At 41.6% G+C, this 19,083-nt stretch overlaps 1 protein-coding gene across 1 annotated transcript; it reads left to right on the forward strand.

The window, feature by feature from the left end:
* The first annotated feature begins 903 nt into the window (after positions 1 to 903).
* Positions 904 to 17,882, forward strand: LOC125451078 (trypsin inhibitor ClTI-1-like). The gene is made up of 4 exons (XM_048527787.1): positions 904 to 1,005; positions 9,916 to 9,950; positions 10,057 to 10,172; positions 17,321 to 17,882. The coding sequence occupies exons 1-4, from the start codon at positions 951 to 953 to the stop codon at positions 17,385 to 17,387; spliced, it is 273 nt and encodes a 90-aa protein (XP_048383744.1). The 5' UTR covers positions 904 to 950; the 3' UTR covers positions 17,388 to 17,882.
* The last annotated feature ends 1,201 nt before the right edge of the window (positions 17,883 to 19,083 follow it).

Genomic DNA, 19,083 nt, shown 5'->3' on the forward strand with positions numbered 1-19,083 from the left:
GAACCAGACAAAACAACTTACGATGATTGAAGAGGAACTAGAAATGAATTTTCATACTCAGCGAGTTACTTTCACCAGGAGTGCACTGTTTAAAAGGGAGATGGAAGCAGATTTAATAGTAGCTTTCTAAGGGAAATTGGGTAGATACTTGAAAGGGAGAAATACACATGTTACTGGAGAAAGTGTAAGGACAGAGAGCTAATTGAATAGTTTTATCAAACAGTCAAAATGGGTATTAAGCTTTGGTAACACAGTGCAGAGCTGGAGGAACACAACAGGCCAAGCAGCATCAGAGGAGCTGGAAAGTTGACGATTCGGGTCGAGACCCTTCTCAAGACCCTTCTGAAGAAGCTGTTCATCCAGCCTCACACCATGTTATCTCAGATTCTCCAGCATCAGCAGTTCCTACTATCAGGGTATTAAACTGTGACTGGTCTTCTTTTGTACTGTACCTTTTTAGAATTCTATTGTGGTACTCAATAACAAAAGCTGCAATTAGCGATGCCTCAATTGTCCACGTGTCGTTACAGCTAACAAGTTTAATAATCCTGTTTAAGACATAAAGACAAGCCATTCACCATTAATTTGCTACATGCAGCTTTGGGGAGGTTGGGACATGACAAAGAGCTCACTGTACTCCAATGAAAAGATGATTTCCCTGGGTGGCCCTCAATAGAGTGTGTTCTTGCAGGTTCATCTTGTGCCTGGACTTGTTTGTTTAAAACTGTACCACTTGTCCCAGTTTATTACTTTTATCTATTGCCTCACACGCATACTCAGCCATTTTTAGTTTATATTTACCCCCTGCACAATTGTTATTGCTCGATGAGTCACTGATCAGCCCTCCCTTTATATAAACCAACTCCATTGAGTACAGTGTAATATTTCAAGGCGTGTCAATACTGGTGGAGAACTACACACTACTGACCCAGGGCTTGTGCTGTTTGAGAATGAAACCATTCTCAGCTTCTGTTCTTGTTTTCATGTATTTTCTCTACGCTGATGGTAAGTTCCTTTTAATATAGCTGTTTACAGTTATGGGTTTTCATTCCTCCCAACTCCTCTTTTTATTTATTACCATTTTAATTTAAACAACCTCTTCTCTACTGATGAGATGGACCCTGACCATTCTCTGCGCCTTACACTTCCTGATCTAGGCACGGATTTGATTGGAGATTGATGCTTGAAGTTTTCAAAATGGAGTTTGTGATACTTTTGGATAGATGAGGTACAAACCCCCTAAAACATTAATTACTTATGCTCAAGAAGAAAATACTGATTTTCTTGGTCACGAGGAGATTCTAAGGATGTGAGGAGAGGATGGAATATAGTAATTAAGGAGATTCAGCCACGATCACACTGAATGGCAGACCAACATCAAGGGATCATGGCCAATTTCTGCTCCTAAATCTTACTTTCTTAAGTTCTGATTTCCACTCTCTGCTGAGTGGAAGTGCATCCTGATTTCATCACAGATAATTATGAGGTGTTGGAAAACTAAGAAGATGCCCAATAGCTTGGAAAATATGAAGAAGAGGAACAAGGGAATTTAGAAGCATAAATACACAGTTGGCTTAACCCATAAATAAGACCCATAAAAGCAAACCAAACGCTTGGATTTATTTGTAGACGGATATAACTGGAAGTCAGGAAATTACGCTAAGCTGATATTTAACTTTAGTTAAACCATGAATACTGCAGTCCTGGACCCAATATTTTAGAAAGGACACAGAAGTATTGGAAAGGGGCAGAGAAGATTGATGTGATCGTAATAGAAATGCCTGGGTAAACATGTTAATAAAGAATTGACTGGTTGGGCTTTCGTTAAGAAATGATAGGCTAAGAGGTGACTTATTGAAAGTGTTTAAAATTATGAAAGGTGTTGACAGAGTAAATACAGGTAAGATGCTTATCTTGTGGGGAGTAGTGTAAGGAGAGGTCATCAATGTAACACAATGTCTAAGAACAAAGAACAAAGAAAATTACAGCACAGGAATAGGCCCTTCGGTCCTCCAAGCCTGCGGCGATCAAGATCCTCTATCTAAACCTGTTGCCTATTTTACAAGGATCCACATCCCTCTGCTCCCTGCCCATCCATGTATCTGTCTAGATACATCTTAATTGACACTATCATGCCCATGTCTACCACCTTCGCTGGCAACGCATTCCAGGCACCCACCACCCTCTGTGTAAAGAACTTTCCACGCATATCTCCCTTAAACTTTCCCCCTGTCACCTAGAAATTGTGACCCCTAGTAATTGAGACCCCCACTCTGGTAGGGGGGGAGGAAAGCTTCTTGCTATCCACCCTGTCTGTACCCATCATGATTTTGTAGACCTCAATCAGGTCCCCCCTCAACTTCCATCTTTCTAATGTAACTAATCCTAATCTACCCAACCTCTCTTCATAGCTAGCACCCTCCATACCAGGCAACATCCTGGTGAACCTCCTCTGCACCCTCTCCAAAGCATCCACATCCTTTTGGTAATGTGGTGACCAGAACTGTACACAGTATTCCAAATGTGGCCAAACCAAAGTCCTGTAACATGGCCTGCCAGCAGTTGTGCTCAATATCCCATCTGATGAAGGAAAGCATGCTGTATGCCTTCTTGACCACTCTATCGACCTGGGTTGCCACCCTGAGGGTACGATGGACCTGAACACCCAGATCTCTTTGTGTATCAATTTTCCCCAAGGCTTTTCCATTTACCGTATAGTTTGCTCTTGAGTTGGATCTTCCAAAATGCATCACCTTGCATTTGCCCGGATTGAACTCCATCTGCCATTTCTCCACCCAATTCTCCAATCTATCTATTTTCTGTTGCATTCTCCAACAGAAATCAGACAGTACAAAAGCAATTTCTTTATCTAGGGAGTGACATGAATGTGCAACTTCCTGATGCTGGCATTAGTTGCACCGAACCGTGTAGATGTCTTGAAATGAAACTACACAGAAGTATGAAGGTGAAGACAGCAAAGGGTTATGTTAGTCAAATTTGATGAGGAAGGTTAGGAGGAGGCTCAATAGGAACATAAATGTGGCATAGCCTATGGAGTAAATGGCTTTTTCCTGCATCCTATGTGATTCCTGAATGACTCAAGTCCAGTTTTAAAATGGTTCCTGCGTCAAAGGAAATCATTTCACTGCATTTACTCAAATAAATCATTTAATCTTATAACTTCACTTAAACTGATGCTGTGATCATGACTGAACATGTAGAATATCAATGTTCTTCCCAGATCTCTGGTACAGTTTCACTTTTTTGCCATGTTGAGTCAAATCTTACAAAGGCCTTTACCAACCATTCCATGGTGCACTGTCTTTTTTGGGGATCATTATCATGAATAAGGCAAGCTTTGGTAAACATCCCCTCCCTCTGGCTACCTCAGTCCTGACAACACAGATCCTGAGAAAAATTGTCTCCAACTCCTTGAATAAACTCTGTCAAACAGTCGAGTTAGCTTGTGTAAAACAAACTGTTCCACAAAGAGATTTGCTTTTTCTCTACATCCACTTTCCTTTGGAATAGCACAGACCTTTTCCTGAGAGGGTTTTATTTCTCTGTCAGAATGCTTTCTGCACAAAAAGTAGACAGCCAACTCAATTGCCTTTTATTGCTTAAGCTGACTTTCATGTCCACAATATCCCTAGTCATATGTAAACTTCTCAGGCATATAGTAACATTGTCAGGAATGACATTAACTTAATCTCCCAGAAGCCAACACAGTTTCCTCTCAGATTTAAAGGACATTCAAAATATAAATGTCTTGCAAAATTCAGTGTTCTCGACAATGACACAATATTGGGAAGTGTAGATGAACAGAGGGACCTTGGGATCTGATGGTGTATATCCACAGATTCTTGCAGATGACTGACAGTTAGATAATGTGGTAAAGGTGCAGTACAGGAAACTTTTTTTTAATAATTCTTTCATGGAATGTGGGTATGACTGGTAAGCCCAGTATTTGTTGCCTATCTCTAATTGTTCTTAAGAAGGTGACAGTGAGCTGCTCTCCCAAACTACTTCGGCCCATGTGGTACGGGTATACTCCAGTGCATTAGGAATGGAGTTTCAAGATATTCACCCAGCAATGTGGTGGGAATGGCAATGCAAGTCAAGATCATGTGGAGCTTGGAGTGGAACTGCGTCTGCTATACCGGTTCTTCTAGGTGATAGAGTTGAAAGGCGCTATTGGTCAGTTGCTACAACACATATTGTGTATGGCACACACTGCTATCACAGTGCATTGGTGGTGAAGGAAATGAATGTTTGAACTGGTGAATTGATGTCAAGCAAACAAGCTTCTTTGTTCTGGGAGGTGTTCAGTCTCTTGAGTGTTGATGGAGCTGCACTCATCCAGTCAAGTGGAGAGTATTCCATCGTAGGCCTGCAATCCAAAAAAAAAGTCCTTCAACCACCATCTTCTATCTGCCACCTGCAAGCCAATTATGTAACCAACTGGCTAGTTGTTGTGGATCCCATGTGATCTAACCTTACTAACCAGTCTCCCATGAGATGTGGATTGCACCACTAACTGAGGAGGTGCAGATGGCACTGAATGATAATCACTGATCAGTGAATGTAACTACTTCTGAAGTTATAATGGAGGATGCCATTTATGAAGCAGTTGAAGAAGGTAGAGTCTAAGACACTACCTTGAGGAATTCCTGCTGAGATTAACCAGAGCTGAGATAATTGGCCTCCAACAGATACAATCATCTTCCTCTGTGCTGGATATGATTCCATCCAATCTGGGAGACACGTCCTACAGCACTTGACCAGCTCAGATAGTAGTTTAACTTACGAAAACCCGCACAATTCTAAGAATGATTGGAAAATAGCAAATCACGCTTCTATATTCAAAAGGGACAGAGACAGAAAGCAGGACTTCTAGGTTGGTTAGCCTAACATCTGACATTGGGAAAATGTTGGAAACTATTATGAAGAAGATTTTAACACAGCACTTAGAAAATCTTAAAACAACCAGGCAGATTCAATGTGGTTTTGTGAAAGAGAAATCTGTTTAATTAATTTATTAGAGTTTGGGGTTTTCGATTTGTTTGCCGAGATGGTGGGTTGGTTTGTAGATGTTTCGTCACAATACTAGATAATGTCATTAGTGTGGCACCAATGAAACATTGTAGATCTGTCCAGCTTATTATTTATGTGGTTTTGGCATGATGTGGTGGTTGACTGCATTTCCAGTTCTGCTTCATAGAGGTTGGTATATGGGGTCTATTTCCACATGTTTGTTGATGGAGTTCTGAGTTGAGTACCAGGCCTCCAGGAATCCCTGTGTGCGTCTTTGGTTGGCTTGCCCTAGGATGGCTACGTTGTCCCAGTCGAATTGGTGGCCTTCTTTGTCCAAGTGTATGGAAATGAGTAATAGTTGGTCATATCTCTTGGTGGCTAGTTGGTGTTCATACACGCTGAAAGCTAGTTTTCTCCCAGTCTGTCCAGTGTAGCGTTTGTGGCAGTCCTTGCATGGGATTTTATAGATAACGTTGGCCCTGTTAGTTGGGGGTATGCGATCCTTTGTTCTTATTAGTAGTTGTTGCAGTGTAGCTTATTATTTAAATAGAGTGAGATTACAGAACTCTGAGGTAAGAGAGCTCTGTGTGTGCTAGCACATGAATCACAAAAGTTAGTACGCAGGCATAGAAAGTGATTAAAAAGGCAGATGGGATATTGTTGTTTCCTGTGAGGGAGTTGAGTATAAACGTAGGACTATTTTACTGCACTTGTATTGAGCATTGATGAGGTTACACCTGGAGTGTGGTGTATAGTTTTAGTTATTTTATTCAAGAAAGTATGTAAATGCAGTAGAAGAAGTTGGGAGAAGGTTCTCTTGACTAATGTCTGGAATGCGCGTTTTATATTATGAGGAAAGATTGCATAGGCTGGTCCTATGTCCATAGGATTTAGAAGAATGAAAGATTGTCTAACTGAAATATACAAGATCCCGAGAGGATTTGACAGGTGGATTCTGAAATTATGTTTTCCTCTGTCAGCATTCTAGAACTAAGGGATTCACTTAAATAATTAGAGGCCTCCTATTTAAGATGGAGATGAAAATAATTTTCTTTTCTCTCAGAAGACTGTCAGTCTTTGGAACTCTTTTCCCCAAAGGAGGCAGAGATGGGTTATTTAAGGCAGAGGTAGGTGCTTGACCAGCAAGGGATCAAGCAAAATTATCAGGAATAGGTGGGGGGAGTAGAGTTGAGGCTATAATCAGAACAGCCATGACCTTATTGAATGGCAGAACAGGATCAATAGACTGAATGGCCTATCACTGCTCTCAGTTTGTAAGTCCTTTATTCATTAGTGGGATGAGGGTGTCACTGGCTAGGGCAGCATTTATTGCCCATCCCTAATTGCCCAGTGGCAGTTCAGAGTCAACCAGATTGCTGTGGGACTGGAGTCACATGTCGGCCAGACCAGGTAAGGATGGCAGTTTCTATCTCTAAAGGAAATTAGTGAACCAGGTGGTTTTTTTTCCCAACAATTGGCAATGGATTCACAGTCATCATTAGACTCTTAATTCCAGATTTTTTTATTGAATGCAAATTCTACCGTCTGCCGTGGTGGGATTTGGACCCAGAATGTTATCCGGGCCTCTGGGTGAGAAGTCCAGCGATAATATCACAAGGCCATTGCCTCCCCCTTGTATGCATGTTCATTACATAATATGGCAATCTCCCACCCCAAGGGAATTCTTGGTCTTTTTCATCCTGGTTTTCGCAATCGAAGACATAAATTGGAAGAATTGGGAGTTTATCCTGGAACTGCATAAAATACCAACAAGCTGCAAGGTGGAGCACTATGTGCAGTTTGGATGACTGCACAGTAGGAAGAAGCGTGCCTATTATAGAGGGTGCAGAGGAGATTGAGAAGGTGCTACCTTAGCTGGTGAGTTTTAGTTTTTGGTAAAGATTGGATAGCTTAGGGTTTTTTAAAATTCATTCATGGAATGAGGATATCACTACACATCCCTAATTGCCCAGAGGGCAGTTAAGAGTCAACTACATTGCTGTAGATCTGGAGTCACATGCGGGCCAGAAAAGGTGAGGATGGTAACTTCCTTCCCTAAAGGACGCTAGTGAAAACGTTAGGATTTCCTGGCAACTAGCAATAGATTCATGGTCATCATTAGACTCTGAATTCCAGATTCTTCGATTGAATTCAAATTCCACCTGCCAGGTTCCAGAACATTAGCTGAGTTTCTAGATTAATAGTCTAGTGATAATACTTCTAGGCTATTCCCTCACCACAAATTATTTTCTTTTAAAACAGAGTGCGGAGTGATTTAATTAAAGTGTACAAAATTGTGAGGAGTCTAGAAAGAGTGGACAGGAAATCCTTATTGCCCTTGGTTGAGGGGTCCGTGATCATGGGGTATAGATTTACCATTTAGAGAGTATTCATGGGAGGTTTTCTCACCTGCAGCGTGAGGGGGATCTGAAAATCACTAGCTCGTATACTGCTAGAGGCAGGAGCGTTTATAAAATATTGTTATGCACTTGAAGTACCATGACATGCAAGGCTAATCTAACCCTAACATTCAAGAGATGGGAAGTGAAATTGGTTTGGATGGTTCCTGGATAGCCAACGTGGACACAATTGATACATTGTCTCTTGACATAACATACAGATCTCATAATATGTTCAGTAGACTTCTGCCTGCTCCATTGTTCTCATGAAATCAATGGATGGCAAATCCTTGGCTTCAAGGAGCCATGGGCACTTTAATTTCATGACACTTGTTTTAAAAATGCTTAGTAAAATATACTGGGCTTTCCTTACTTCCATTCCGAGATAAGACCTTTGCTAATACAGAGGTTTAAGAATTTCCAGGGTGTTGTGTTTACTAGTTAGAGTTCCTGGGTTTTGTCAGCATCTACTTGCCTGAAGTTGCAGCCGGACCCCAGTTACTAAGCTGTGAGATGGGCTGTGTTCACTATTCTCTCAGACTCAGATGTAAATTGATCAGTGGAAAATCACACAGGGTGACCAAAACATCAGCTTTTGTGCTCCTAAGATGCTGCTTGGCCTGCTGCGTTCATCCAGCTCCACACTTTGTTATCTAGGGTGAGCTGATGTTTTCTCTCAAGATGTGAAGGTCAAAGTTAGGAAAAAATGTTTCCTTGAAGGTTAACTCTTTCTAAAAGCATTACTTTGATTCTGTGGAAGCAATGGGCTTTGACCAATTGCAGATCAAACCAGAATTCAAAGAACCAATACAGTCCGTGGAATTATCCTTTCTAAGACACAATTGATTAAAACTGACAAGTGACAATTTTGGGATGGATAGACATCCTGCAGTTTACAATTTTGCAGAACAGATTCACTGATACAATTGTACAAAGGCTTTTTGTTGTAAGCCTGGCTGGTTAACTATCTGCACCGGGCCAAGCAAAAATCGTTTTCCATAGAAACCCTAGAGTATGGAAACAGGCCATTCAGTACACACTGGCCTTCCATATAGCATCACACCCAGGACTCACCCCCCACCACCCCCCACTCTATCCCTGTAACCCTGCACTTCCCATGGCTAATCCACCTAGCACGCACAACCTTGGACTGGGGGAAGAAACCGGAGCCCCCGGAGGAAACCGGCAAACACTGACATGGGGAGAATGTGCAAACTCTACACAGACAGTCGCCTGAGGGTGGAATCGAACCCAGGTCTCTGGTGCCATGAGGCAGAAGTGCTAACCACTGAGCCACCGTGCCACTCACATTTTTGTCAATATTTATTCAGTTCAAAACAAAAGTGGTCAGATTTTAAAGGCCTCGTGCTGCTTAAGATCGCCCCCATGGGCATGCTGTTGCACATAGTTCTGCATCAATGATAACATCTGCTTAAGAATCATTTTGTTGACGTGTTAAATTAGTCAACTCCAATTAGAAAACTAGCAACGGCTCAAGTTTATGAAAGGAAATGCCTCCTTGCACGCTGTATTCAACAGATAATGTCAGCCAAAACATTAAACTGTCTTGAAAACAGAAAATGTTGGAAATACAGAGCAGGTCTAGCTGCATCTGTGGAAAGGATAAAAGATTTAATAGAGTGGATATTACATGGCTTCCTTCGGGTAAAATTTCAAGGATGGGTGTCCAGCCCACCACTTACCCACCTACACGCCCCCCAAAATTACCCTGACAATCTAGAGGCCACCACCTGTAAATAAATAATTAAGGGCCAGAACTGACCTTGTTACACACTCAGAGTTGACTGAAATGATGTGCTCATGCCACACCTTAAGTTTTTCTATATGTCCTTGGCAGGAAAGAGATAATATCTTTGGAGGTTTCCCTGAGCCCATCAGAGGCACCACTTCAGAGATTAGGATCCCCCTGACACTGTCTGTGCCCATGCTTAAGAATTTTCACCTTCCCTAAGGTGACCAAACCTTCCTGACCCAAAGCCCTTTAGTTACTAGGGCTGGGGTTCTACTGGGCCTCCTTCTGGGCTTGTTGTAGTCCCATTAGCCCCACTGACTGAGCTATGGTGCTGTTGGATCTGCTGGCTAATTGAGGGAAAAGAGGCTGAGAGGAAAGGTGCTCATATTCAACCTTAATTGCGGCACTTAATTGTAGGAGGGAAAATAGTGAATAATTTAGATCAGGTAGCATTTCAATTTTAATTCCATTTCTCTACTTTTTTTACATTCTTTAATAACAATATCTATTGATCTCTAGTTTCAAAAACCTCAATTATCCTAGCATCCACTTCTTTTGGGGAAATGAATTCCAGAGTTTGTGTGAAAAATTAATCCATATGTCAATCCTAACATTCCGACCCAAACCTAAAATACCTCCCATGGAATTTTGGGAGTCGGGAGATGAGTTTACACCCAATGTTTTGCTCAAACGTAGTGATTATCTCTATCTTCACCTTTTGTCTTGCAGCTTCAGAATTCACCTTTTCTGATGAAGCCACTGAGGCGAGTTGTGACTAATTTGCTTTCTCGTACGTATATGCAGCCTCTTTCTTTCCACATTTGCTTCCAATCTTTGAATGACTATAAGTGAATGTGTTCTCTGTTTCAGCCCATTTGTGACCAGCTAAGAGAGCTGTTCCAAACCTGCCCGAAAAGCTACATACCTGTCTGTGGAACCGATGGTGTCACCTATGACAATGAATGCTACCTTTGCAATGCAGTTCAGTAAGTTACATATTATTGACAAGAGATATCTGATGTTCGGAAATATAGCTTGCTGCTTTATTCCAGGTTTGTCAGGGCTAGTCTGCAATCTGTACGTACATATAGCACATCATCCTTGTTCCATTATCTTATAGAATAATTAAATGAGCAATGAATATAATATCAATCAATTTACTTTTTACAAAGTGACGAGGTAGTAAGTACAATATCACAGCAATCCCTTGGAAAGCAGCTGTGTTTGAGCTGCCTGATTCTTTCTTCTGTTTCTTCTGCACATGCCTGACCTCCCAACTTAAAGCAGTTCTTTTGCATATCCCCAATCCATGCTACATTAAGTGTACAAAGTATAGACGTTACAGGCCAGTGAAGGCACAAGGTTGTTTGGCAAGGTTGGATGGTGTTTATTTGAATGTAAGGACTCTGACAAACAAGGCAGATAAGTTGAGGCTATAAATTGACACAATGTAAAAAATGTTTAGCACTGCTGCCTCGCAGCGCCAAGGACTTGGGTTCAATTCCAGCCCCAGGTGACTGTCGGTGTGGAGTTTACACATTCTTCCTGTGTCTGCATGAGGTTCCTCTAGATGCTCTAGTTTCCTCCCATTTTTCAAAGATGTGCACATTAGGTGGATTAGCCATGGGAAATACAGGGAGAGGAGCTGGGGTGCTGTGTCTGGGTAGATGTCCTATGGAGGGTTGGTGAAGACTCATTGGGCTAAATGGCTTCCTTACACACTCTAAGGATTCTATGATAATCAGTCCGCTGTAATTTATTTTACCTATATAAGGACATATTTCTATTTTACTGCATCTGATTCGCCAACAGTTTCAACCAACAACTTTTAACAGTCACAAACTACAGTGAAATAATGTACGATCACACACTCTATGAAGAGAAACAGTTGAATATTAAGCTTCGAACTCTGGCTTAATGTGCTTCCTCAGTCCCTGTCTTCTCCCGACCACCAGCGGTCATTTCCCTACCCCTGCTGGATCCCACACTCTGAAATTACCTCCCCATAGCTTTTGCCTCCCTCTTGGCCCTTAAATCCAGAAATGGTGACTATACTTCAAAATTACTTCCTGGGACATAAGGAGCTTCGGGATATGTTGAGGTCATGACATATGGAAAGATGATGTCCAAATACAGGTTTTCTTTGCTTAAAAACCCACATTTTTCACCTTAACATTTAGTAAGACTGAAGAGTTACTTTGGAAGAAGCTGAATGTGGGCTAATCTGGGGAGGTGATGGGCTATTATCGCTGGATTGTTAATCCGGAGACCCGGGTAATGTCCTGGGGAACTGAGTGTGAACCTCACCTTGGCAGATGGTGGAAGTTGAATTTGATGAAACTCTCGAATTAGGGGCTGAATGATGACCATAAATCCATTGCCAATCATTGGAAAAACCCATCTGATTCACTAATGTCCTTTGTGGAAGGAAACTACTGTCCTTACCTGGTGTGGTCTGCATGTGACTCCAGACCTACAGCAATGTGATTGACTCTTAACTGCCCTCTGGGCCATAAATGTTACCCTAGTCAGTGACACCCTTATATTGTGAATGAATTTTTAAAAAAGTGAATTGCAGTTAATTTCAAACTGAATGCTAAAACTGCATTGCTGCACTAAAGTCTGAAAACCAATGTGTTTGATTATTCCTCTGATTCTGGCCTTTTGCAATATTGAGCAGAATCTTATAGGGTCTTAATAATGTGAGCTAAGTGAGATTTGAGGCAGAATCAGACAGGATGTTCATGGGGCCCACCTCAACATCAGGAGCAACTCGCTCCATCTTCTTTACTTTTGTGAATGGTGCAGGAAGTTTCTCAGTTGACAATGGCGATTTGTCAGTTAATAGGGGATTATTGCTTGCTGTACCCCTTGTTAAAGACACACCTTACCTCATTACTTTCAGTTTCCTATCCGTTAACACTTTGGCATTTGAGCCAAAGATAATCGGTACTGCTGTATTGATGTGCTCTTTAGTTCCCTGCTGCCAGGGCCTCAGCTGCTACATTCAAATCGAAAAATATCTCAGTGGATTCTACCGAAATGCATTTGAAATAAAAATGGATATAAAGCCAAGAAAACGCGACTGTCAATATCAATGTCCACACCATCAAGGAAGGCAACATTCCATCCATGTACTCCATTTACACAGCTCGCTGCCAGAGAAAGGCTACCAACGTCATCAAAGACCCTTCACACCCTGGTAATGACCTCCTACAACTTCTTCCATCAAGCAGAAGATAGAGGAGCAGCTTCTTCCCAGCTGTTATCAGACTGAGACTCTCCAGCCTCAAATAATGATTGATCTTGCTAACGTTGACCTTGCCTAGCACACGCCCTGTGTAATGTAACCTGTGCGCCTCTAAGTCTTTTTTGATCTGTACATCGTTGATCACTATGATCTGCCTGCTCCGCTCATAAACAAACCTTTTCACTGTATTTCGGTACACATGATAGTAAATAAATCAATCAATCTACAGAAGGCATTAAAAGGGAAGTTGGAAGCGAGGGGAATTCCTAGAGATTTGGCACTGATTCCAATGGTGAGATTAAAGGAGTTGATAGATAGATAGAACATTACAGCACAGTACAGGCCCTTCGGCCCTCGATGTTGTGCCGACCTGTCATACCGATCTTAAGCCCGTCTAACCTACACTATTCCATGTACGTCCATATGCTTATCCAATGATGACTTAAATGTACCTAAAGTTGGCGAATCTACTACCGTTGCAGGCAAAGCGTTCCATACCCTTACTAATCTTTGAGTAAAGAAACTACCTCTGACATCTGTCCTATATCTTTCACCCCTTAATTTAAAGCTATGCCCCCTCATGCTCGCCATCACCATCCTAGGAAAAAGGCTCTCCCTATCCACCCTATCTAACCCTCTGATTATTTTATATGTTTCAATTAAGTCACCTCTCAACCTTCTTCTCTCTAATGAAAACAGCCTCAAGTCCCTCAGCCTTTCCTCATAAGACCTTCCCTCCATACCAGGCAACATCCTAGTAAATCTCTTCTGCACCCTTTCCAAAGCTTCCACATTCTTCTTATAATGCGGTGACCAGAACTGTACACAATACTCCAAATGCAGCCGCACCAGAGTTTTGTACAGCTTCACCATAACCTCTTGGTTCCGGAACTCGATCCCTCTATTAATAAAAGCTAAAACACTGTATGCCTTCTTAACAGCCCTGTCAACCTGGGTGGCAACTTTCAAGGATCTGTGTACATGGACACCGAGATGTCTCTGCTCATCTACACTACTAAGAATCTTACCATTAGCCCAGTACTTTGCCTTCCGGTTACTCCTACCAAAGTGCATCACCTCACACTTGTCTGCATTAAACTCCATTTGCCACCTCTCAGCCCAGCTCTGCAGCTTATCTATGTCTCTCTGCAACCTACAGCATCCTTCGTCACTATCCACAACTCCACCGACCTTAGTGTCGTCTGCAAATTTACTAACCCATCCTTCTACGCCCTCATCCAGGTCATTTATAAAAATGACAAACAGCAGTGGACCCAACACCGACCCTTGCGGTACACCACTAGTAACTGGTCTCCAGGATGAACATTTCCCATCAACTACCACCCTCTGTCTTCTTTCAGCGAGCCAATTTCCGATCCAAGAGTTGAGGATGATAGTGAGAATGGGATTCAGAAGATGCCAAAGCTACATTCTCTTCACTGTGTGTGGCTGACACACAGACAGGCTGCTTTTCATTAGTGATCTGCCGAGGTTATTGGGGCAATCTCTTGTTGTATGACACACCAAGACCTCAGTGTATACCCGACAGCGGTGTGACAGCTGCCTACACAACAACACAGTGCACACATATCCAACCAAATAATCATGTCAGAAACTGGGTGGAGACTGGACCTGACAGTGACTAGGGTGAGAGAATTGTATTGTATGCAAGACATTTCAGCCATGTCCTGGTCTCCGAGACTTGATAAGCCTCTGACTGTGGAAAGTCCACAATTACCGGACTTGGCACTGATGCTGACACATTGCTCCCTCAACCACATTTACTGCCACCCAGGGGCCTACAACATAGGAATTGACACGAGGTGCAGGTAGCACGGCTGTGGTAGGTACCCTTTTTGTCATCGATATGTACAATGCAACATCAGAACTGGGGAGCTAATAGCTCAACAAATGCCTTGTGATGACAACCATCATTTCTTCCTCAGGACTCTCAGGCTAATGTTGAACTTACAAATATGGGAAATTTCAGCGAGGACAGCATATACACATACCAGTCATGAGATGTAAGGAGGGTCAGAAAGGCTTCAGTGTGATTTGGACAAGTTAAGTAACTGGGCTAATGCATGGCCGATGAAGTATAAAGTGGATAAATGTGAGGTGATCTGAATCGTGATAGATTGGAAAAAGAGAAAATGCAACAAGACCTGGGTATATACCAGTCACTGAAAGTAAGCACACGGCAGGCAAGAAGAAAGCAAATGGTATGTTGACCTTCATAGCGAGAGAATTCAAGAACAGGAGCAGTACTGTCTTGCTGCAATTATACAGGGCCGACATGAGCCTTTGTTGTGTACAATTTTGGCCTCTTTATCTGAGAAAGGGTGTTCTGTTTATAGAGGGAGTGCAATGGAAGGTTACCAAACTGATTCCTGAGCTGGGTGGATTGATATATGACAAGAGATTGGATGTTTAGAATTATATTCACTGGAGTTTACAAGAATGAGGGGAGTTTTTATAGAAGCCTATAAAACACTAACAGGCCTAGACAGGGTAAATAAAGGAAGGATGTTTGAGATAACAAGGAATCCACAACCAAGTGTCATGGTCTGCTAGTTACAGAAAAGGCCAATGATGACTGAGATGAGGAGAAGTTTCACCACGTGGAGACTGGTGAGCCTGTGGAATTCTCTGCCAAAGAAAGCAGTTGAGTCCAAAACATATTTTCAAGGAGGAGATAGATATAGTTCTCATGGCTGCAGAGATCAAAAGGTATGGGGAGAAAGCAGGAACAGGGAATTGAATTGGCTGATCAGCCATCTTCATATTGAGTGATGGTACAAGCTCAAAGGCCTGAATGACCCACTCCTATTCCTATGTCTCTATAAATCACATACTGCAGACAGGTCAGTGCCGTTAAAAGAGAAAAGGAGCAAATGACCTCAATGAAAAGATAAACTCAATATTCCCTCTATAAAACATCAAATAAAAAGCAACTCTTGGTAAGATACACTGTCATCATCAACACTATGAGAGGAATATTAATGGCTGAATAATTTGGAACTCAAGAGCTGGCGATTGGAGAGTTGGAATGAGGACAATGATCATTGATCTATTCTTACCCTAATTCTCTGTAACAGATTTTAGTTCAGTGCTTTCCTGAGAGATGTGCAGATCTTCTCATTTATTCCTCCAGAACGTGAGGCTATTTCTAGAGACAATTAAGCTGATTACACTTAGAGAAATCTTGGTTTTCTTTTGATGACAGAACTTTCTACCTGTGTCTAAACAGACAAGTTGTCCTGGTCAGGTGGTTTTGTCAAAATGCCGACTTCTTTCAAATAACAGGAGAATATAAACTTGCCCAAAAATACTTTGGTTGGAGAATTTATGCTGGAGCAGTTGACATGAAGGCTCAGTAATCTCATAGGCTTAACTTTCTTAAATATCGATAAAAATCCAGTTGGATTCTTGGGCAGAACGTGAGTATGTGAATAATTTGTAGCTTGTGCCATTTCAATCCATTCATGAAGGTGCACTGAAACCTTCACATGCCATTAGTAGAGTTACAGCAGTGTCTGGATTTTCTTGTCAACGATCTGTACAGGAACCCAGGCGGAATACTGCTATGAACATCTAATGTGCTCGAGGGATGAATACTTCATCTGCTGGTGGGATGTCAGACCATCATTTCAATCAAATCCTGTAGGAACAAGATCAGGAAAAGTCAACCCTTGAGCTAGGTGGCAGAGATTGTCACAATTGGCAATAGAGAGGATACAATATACAGTCGGAAGTCACATGACACCAGGTTACAGTCCGACAGGTTTATTTGAAATCACAAGCTCTCATAGCGCTGCTCCTTTGTCAGGTGAGGTGACCTCGTGTGACTTCTGAGTTTGCCCACCCCACATGATGGCTACAATACACGGTGTATTGGTAATGTGCCTTCTTTTGCAGACTGTGATAAACTTTGACCAGGTCAGCTCACTTCTTTAGGCAGTGATAGCAGGGCCTTTTGTAGCTACCAAACAGACAGGATCGTGGTTTCAAGTGTCATCAGTGCAGCATTGTCACAACATTGCTCTCAAAGTGTCAACTTAGAAAATGAACTCAACTGTCTGGAGCATGGCATGGACCTTCTGACACAGACTGATAATACCAGCAACAGGAACATGGCCAACACATGAGAGCCAATGCCTCAGGACTTTTAATAACAACAATTCATACCTTACTCTTAAAGTAGTAAAACATTCCAAGGCACTTGAAAATCAATGTAATCAGACAATCATTAGCTCTTAACCAAAGGAGATAGTAAGGTGGGGACAAAAGTCTTGTCCAAAGAGGTCAGTTTAAGGAGGATATTAAATAAGAAGAGAGAGCTGAAAAGGCTAGGAAATTTGGTTTCTGAGTTACTGGAACTTATATACACCAATGGTTAGGTGAAGGGAGTGGAGAATATATGTTAGGTTCAAAATTCTTGGAAGATTATTGATCTGTTGGAGTTTGCAGAGACAAGTAAGGGTATGGCGACAGAAGGATTGAACAGGAGGGTGAAAATTTTAAAATTTCAGCATTGTTTGGACAAGTTGGGTGACTGGGCTAATGCATGGCACTTGAAGTAGAAAATACATAAATGTAATGTGATCTAAATGGCAATAGATTGGAAAAAGGGAAAGTGCAACGAACCTTGGGTGTACTCCAGTCGCTGAAAGTAAGCAGGCATCAGGCAGTGAAGAAAGCAAACGGTATGGAGCCAACAGAGGTCATTGGGAAGAGGGGCAATGGGTGACAAGTGTGTGATGTCGAATTGGAATACAGACGGTTAGTTGATTCCATATAATTCATCCCAGACACTATTATTACCAACAATAATCTCGTTTTAATGTTTTGAAATTAGTCTAACTGATGGTTTCTATATTTCAGAAAAGGTCGGTCCGATATCATGATTCAGAAGTTCGGGCCGTGTGAATATTATCGTCATGAAGACTGATCAGTCTCTATCAGTCAAATTGAAAACATTTATATCAATCATAATTAAGAAATTCTTATTCCTGAAAATAGAAGCAATCAAACCATTTGACTGTTAAGAGTGCTATCTTTAAGATTGTTAAATCCATCAAAAGTTTTTTTTGTATGTAAACCAAGACACAGTGAATTATTTATTATGGCACCGAGAACTGCGGATATTTTATCAATAACATGTATTTGTATAGCATTTTAACTTTGAAACACATTGAAATGTTTTATTCAGAAGCGTGCTGATCAGGCAATTAAAATGACAGTTAAATTGAACTTGAGACCTTAATTGACATGAAAACTTTGGTCAAAGAGATAAAGATCATCTTAAAGGAAGTGTGTGAATTGGAGATACAGAGGAGGATTTTAGAGAATTTGTGTCCAGACTGTTGAAGGCATGGACAATAATTGGGGATTGAAGAAAATAAGGGATGAGGACAGAGTTGCAGGAGCATAGAGTTCCTGAAGGTTTTAGCATTATAACAACTTAAATTTCAAGCTGTTGGTGACCCATGAACTAATGTAGATGAATAAACACAGGCGTAATGTGTGAATGGAATTAATGCAAGTTAACACCTGGGCAAGAGAAATATGAAAGGACAAAAGTTTAAGAAAAATAAAAAAAAGAGGATGACCAGATAGAAATAGGGAGGTTTGATGACAGTTTCAATGGCCAGATCGGACCGGAATTGCCCTAAATTATGGAGGTAGAAGGAGATGGACTTATTGATAGAGGGACTGTGGGATCAGAAACTCACCTCAATCATAAGTCATGTGTATAATTAAAAATCCTGCAGCCAGGAAACACTGTGTCGTGCCTCATCTTTCGTACAATCAAAAGAATTAAAAACCCAGGAGCACGCTAAGATAATGAGAGTACAGGGGAGGTCCCCATGGCTTTGGAAACAAGCCAATGTTGGAATTATCTCTGAATCAAAACATCATGGATGCAGAATCGAAGGACACATTTAGGGGTGACTAAAAGCTTGGTCAGAAAGGTAAGTATTGAAAAAGAGATGAGGTAAAGTGGAGGTCAGTGGAGAATGAATTCCAAATAATGAGACAGAGATAGCTGAATGGACAGCTGCCAAGGATCGAGTGATGGGACAGAGGATTCATAGTTCATGGAACAGGGAGTTTCTAAGCTAAAGGAAGTTTCAAAGATTGGAGGAACAAAAGCCATGATGAGAGTTAACCATAAGGGTGAAAGTTTTCAATTTGAAGGTGCTGTGTGGTACCGGAATTAATGGACCTAGGGCAAGAATGGAACTGATGGGTGACTGGGAGTGGAATATGGCAGTAGACGTTTAGATCACCTGAGATGTACAAGGACTGGAGGATCATGAAAAACTTCCCAAGATGTATTAGCATGCTTGTCTCCATCTCCTATCACAACTTAAATCCCAATAGCAACTGAATAAAATTTTTCACGGTGCTTCAGCAAAAGTTTCGAACGATGTTTGACACCAAACTACATGATTAGTCACATATCAGGAAAGATCTTAAAAAGTTTTATCAAAGAGGTAAGATTGATTTCGGGGAGGGGGTACGTGCAGCTGTTTTTCTGATGGGGACAGGGTGAACTAGAACAGGGTTATGGGATAGGAGCAGGATGTAGAACTGGGTTAAAGGCTGGTGGTCTACATTCTTTACTGCCAGTTGGAAACTGT

Source organism: Stegostoma tigrinum, chromosome 3 (assembly GCF_030684315.1).
Source record: "Stegostoma tigrinum isolate sSteTig4 chromosome 3, sSteTig4.hap1, whole genome shotgun sequence".
In the NCBI taxonomy this organism is placed as follows: Eukaryota; Metazoa; Chordata; class Chondrichthyes; order Orectolobiformes; family Stegostomatidae; genus Stegostoma; species Stegostoma tigrinum.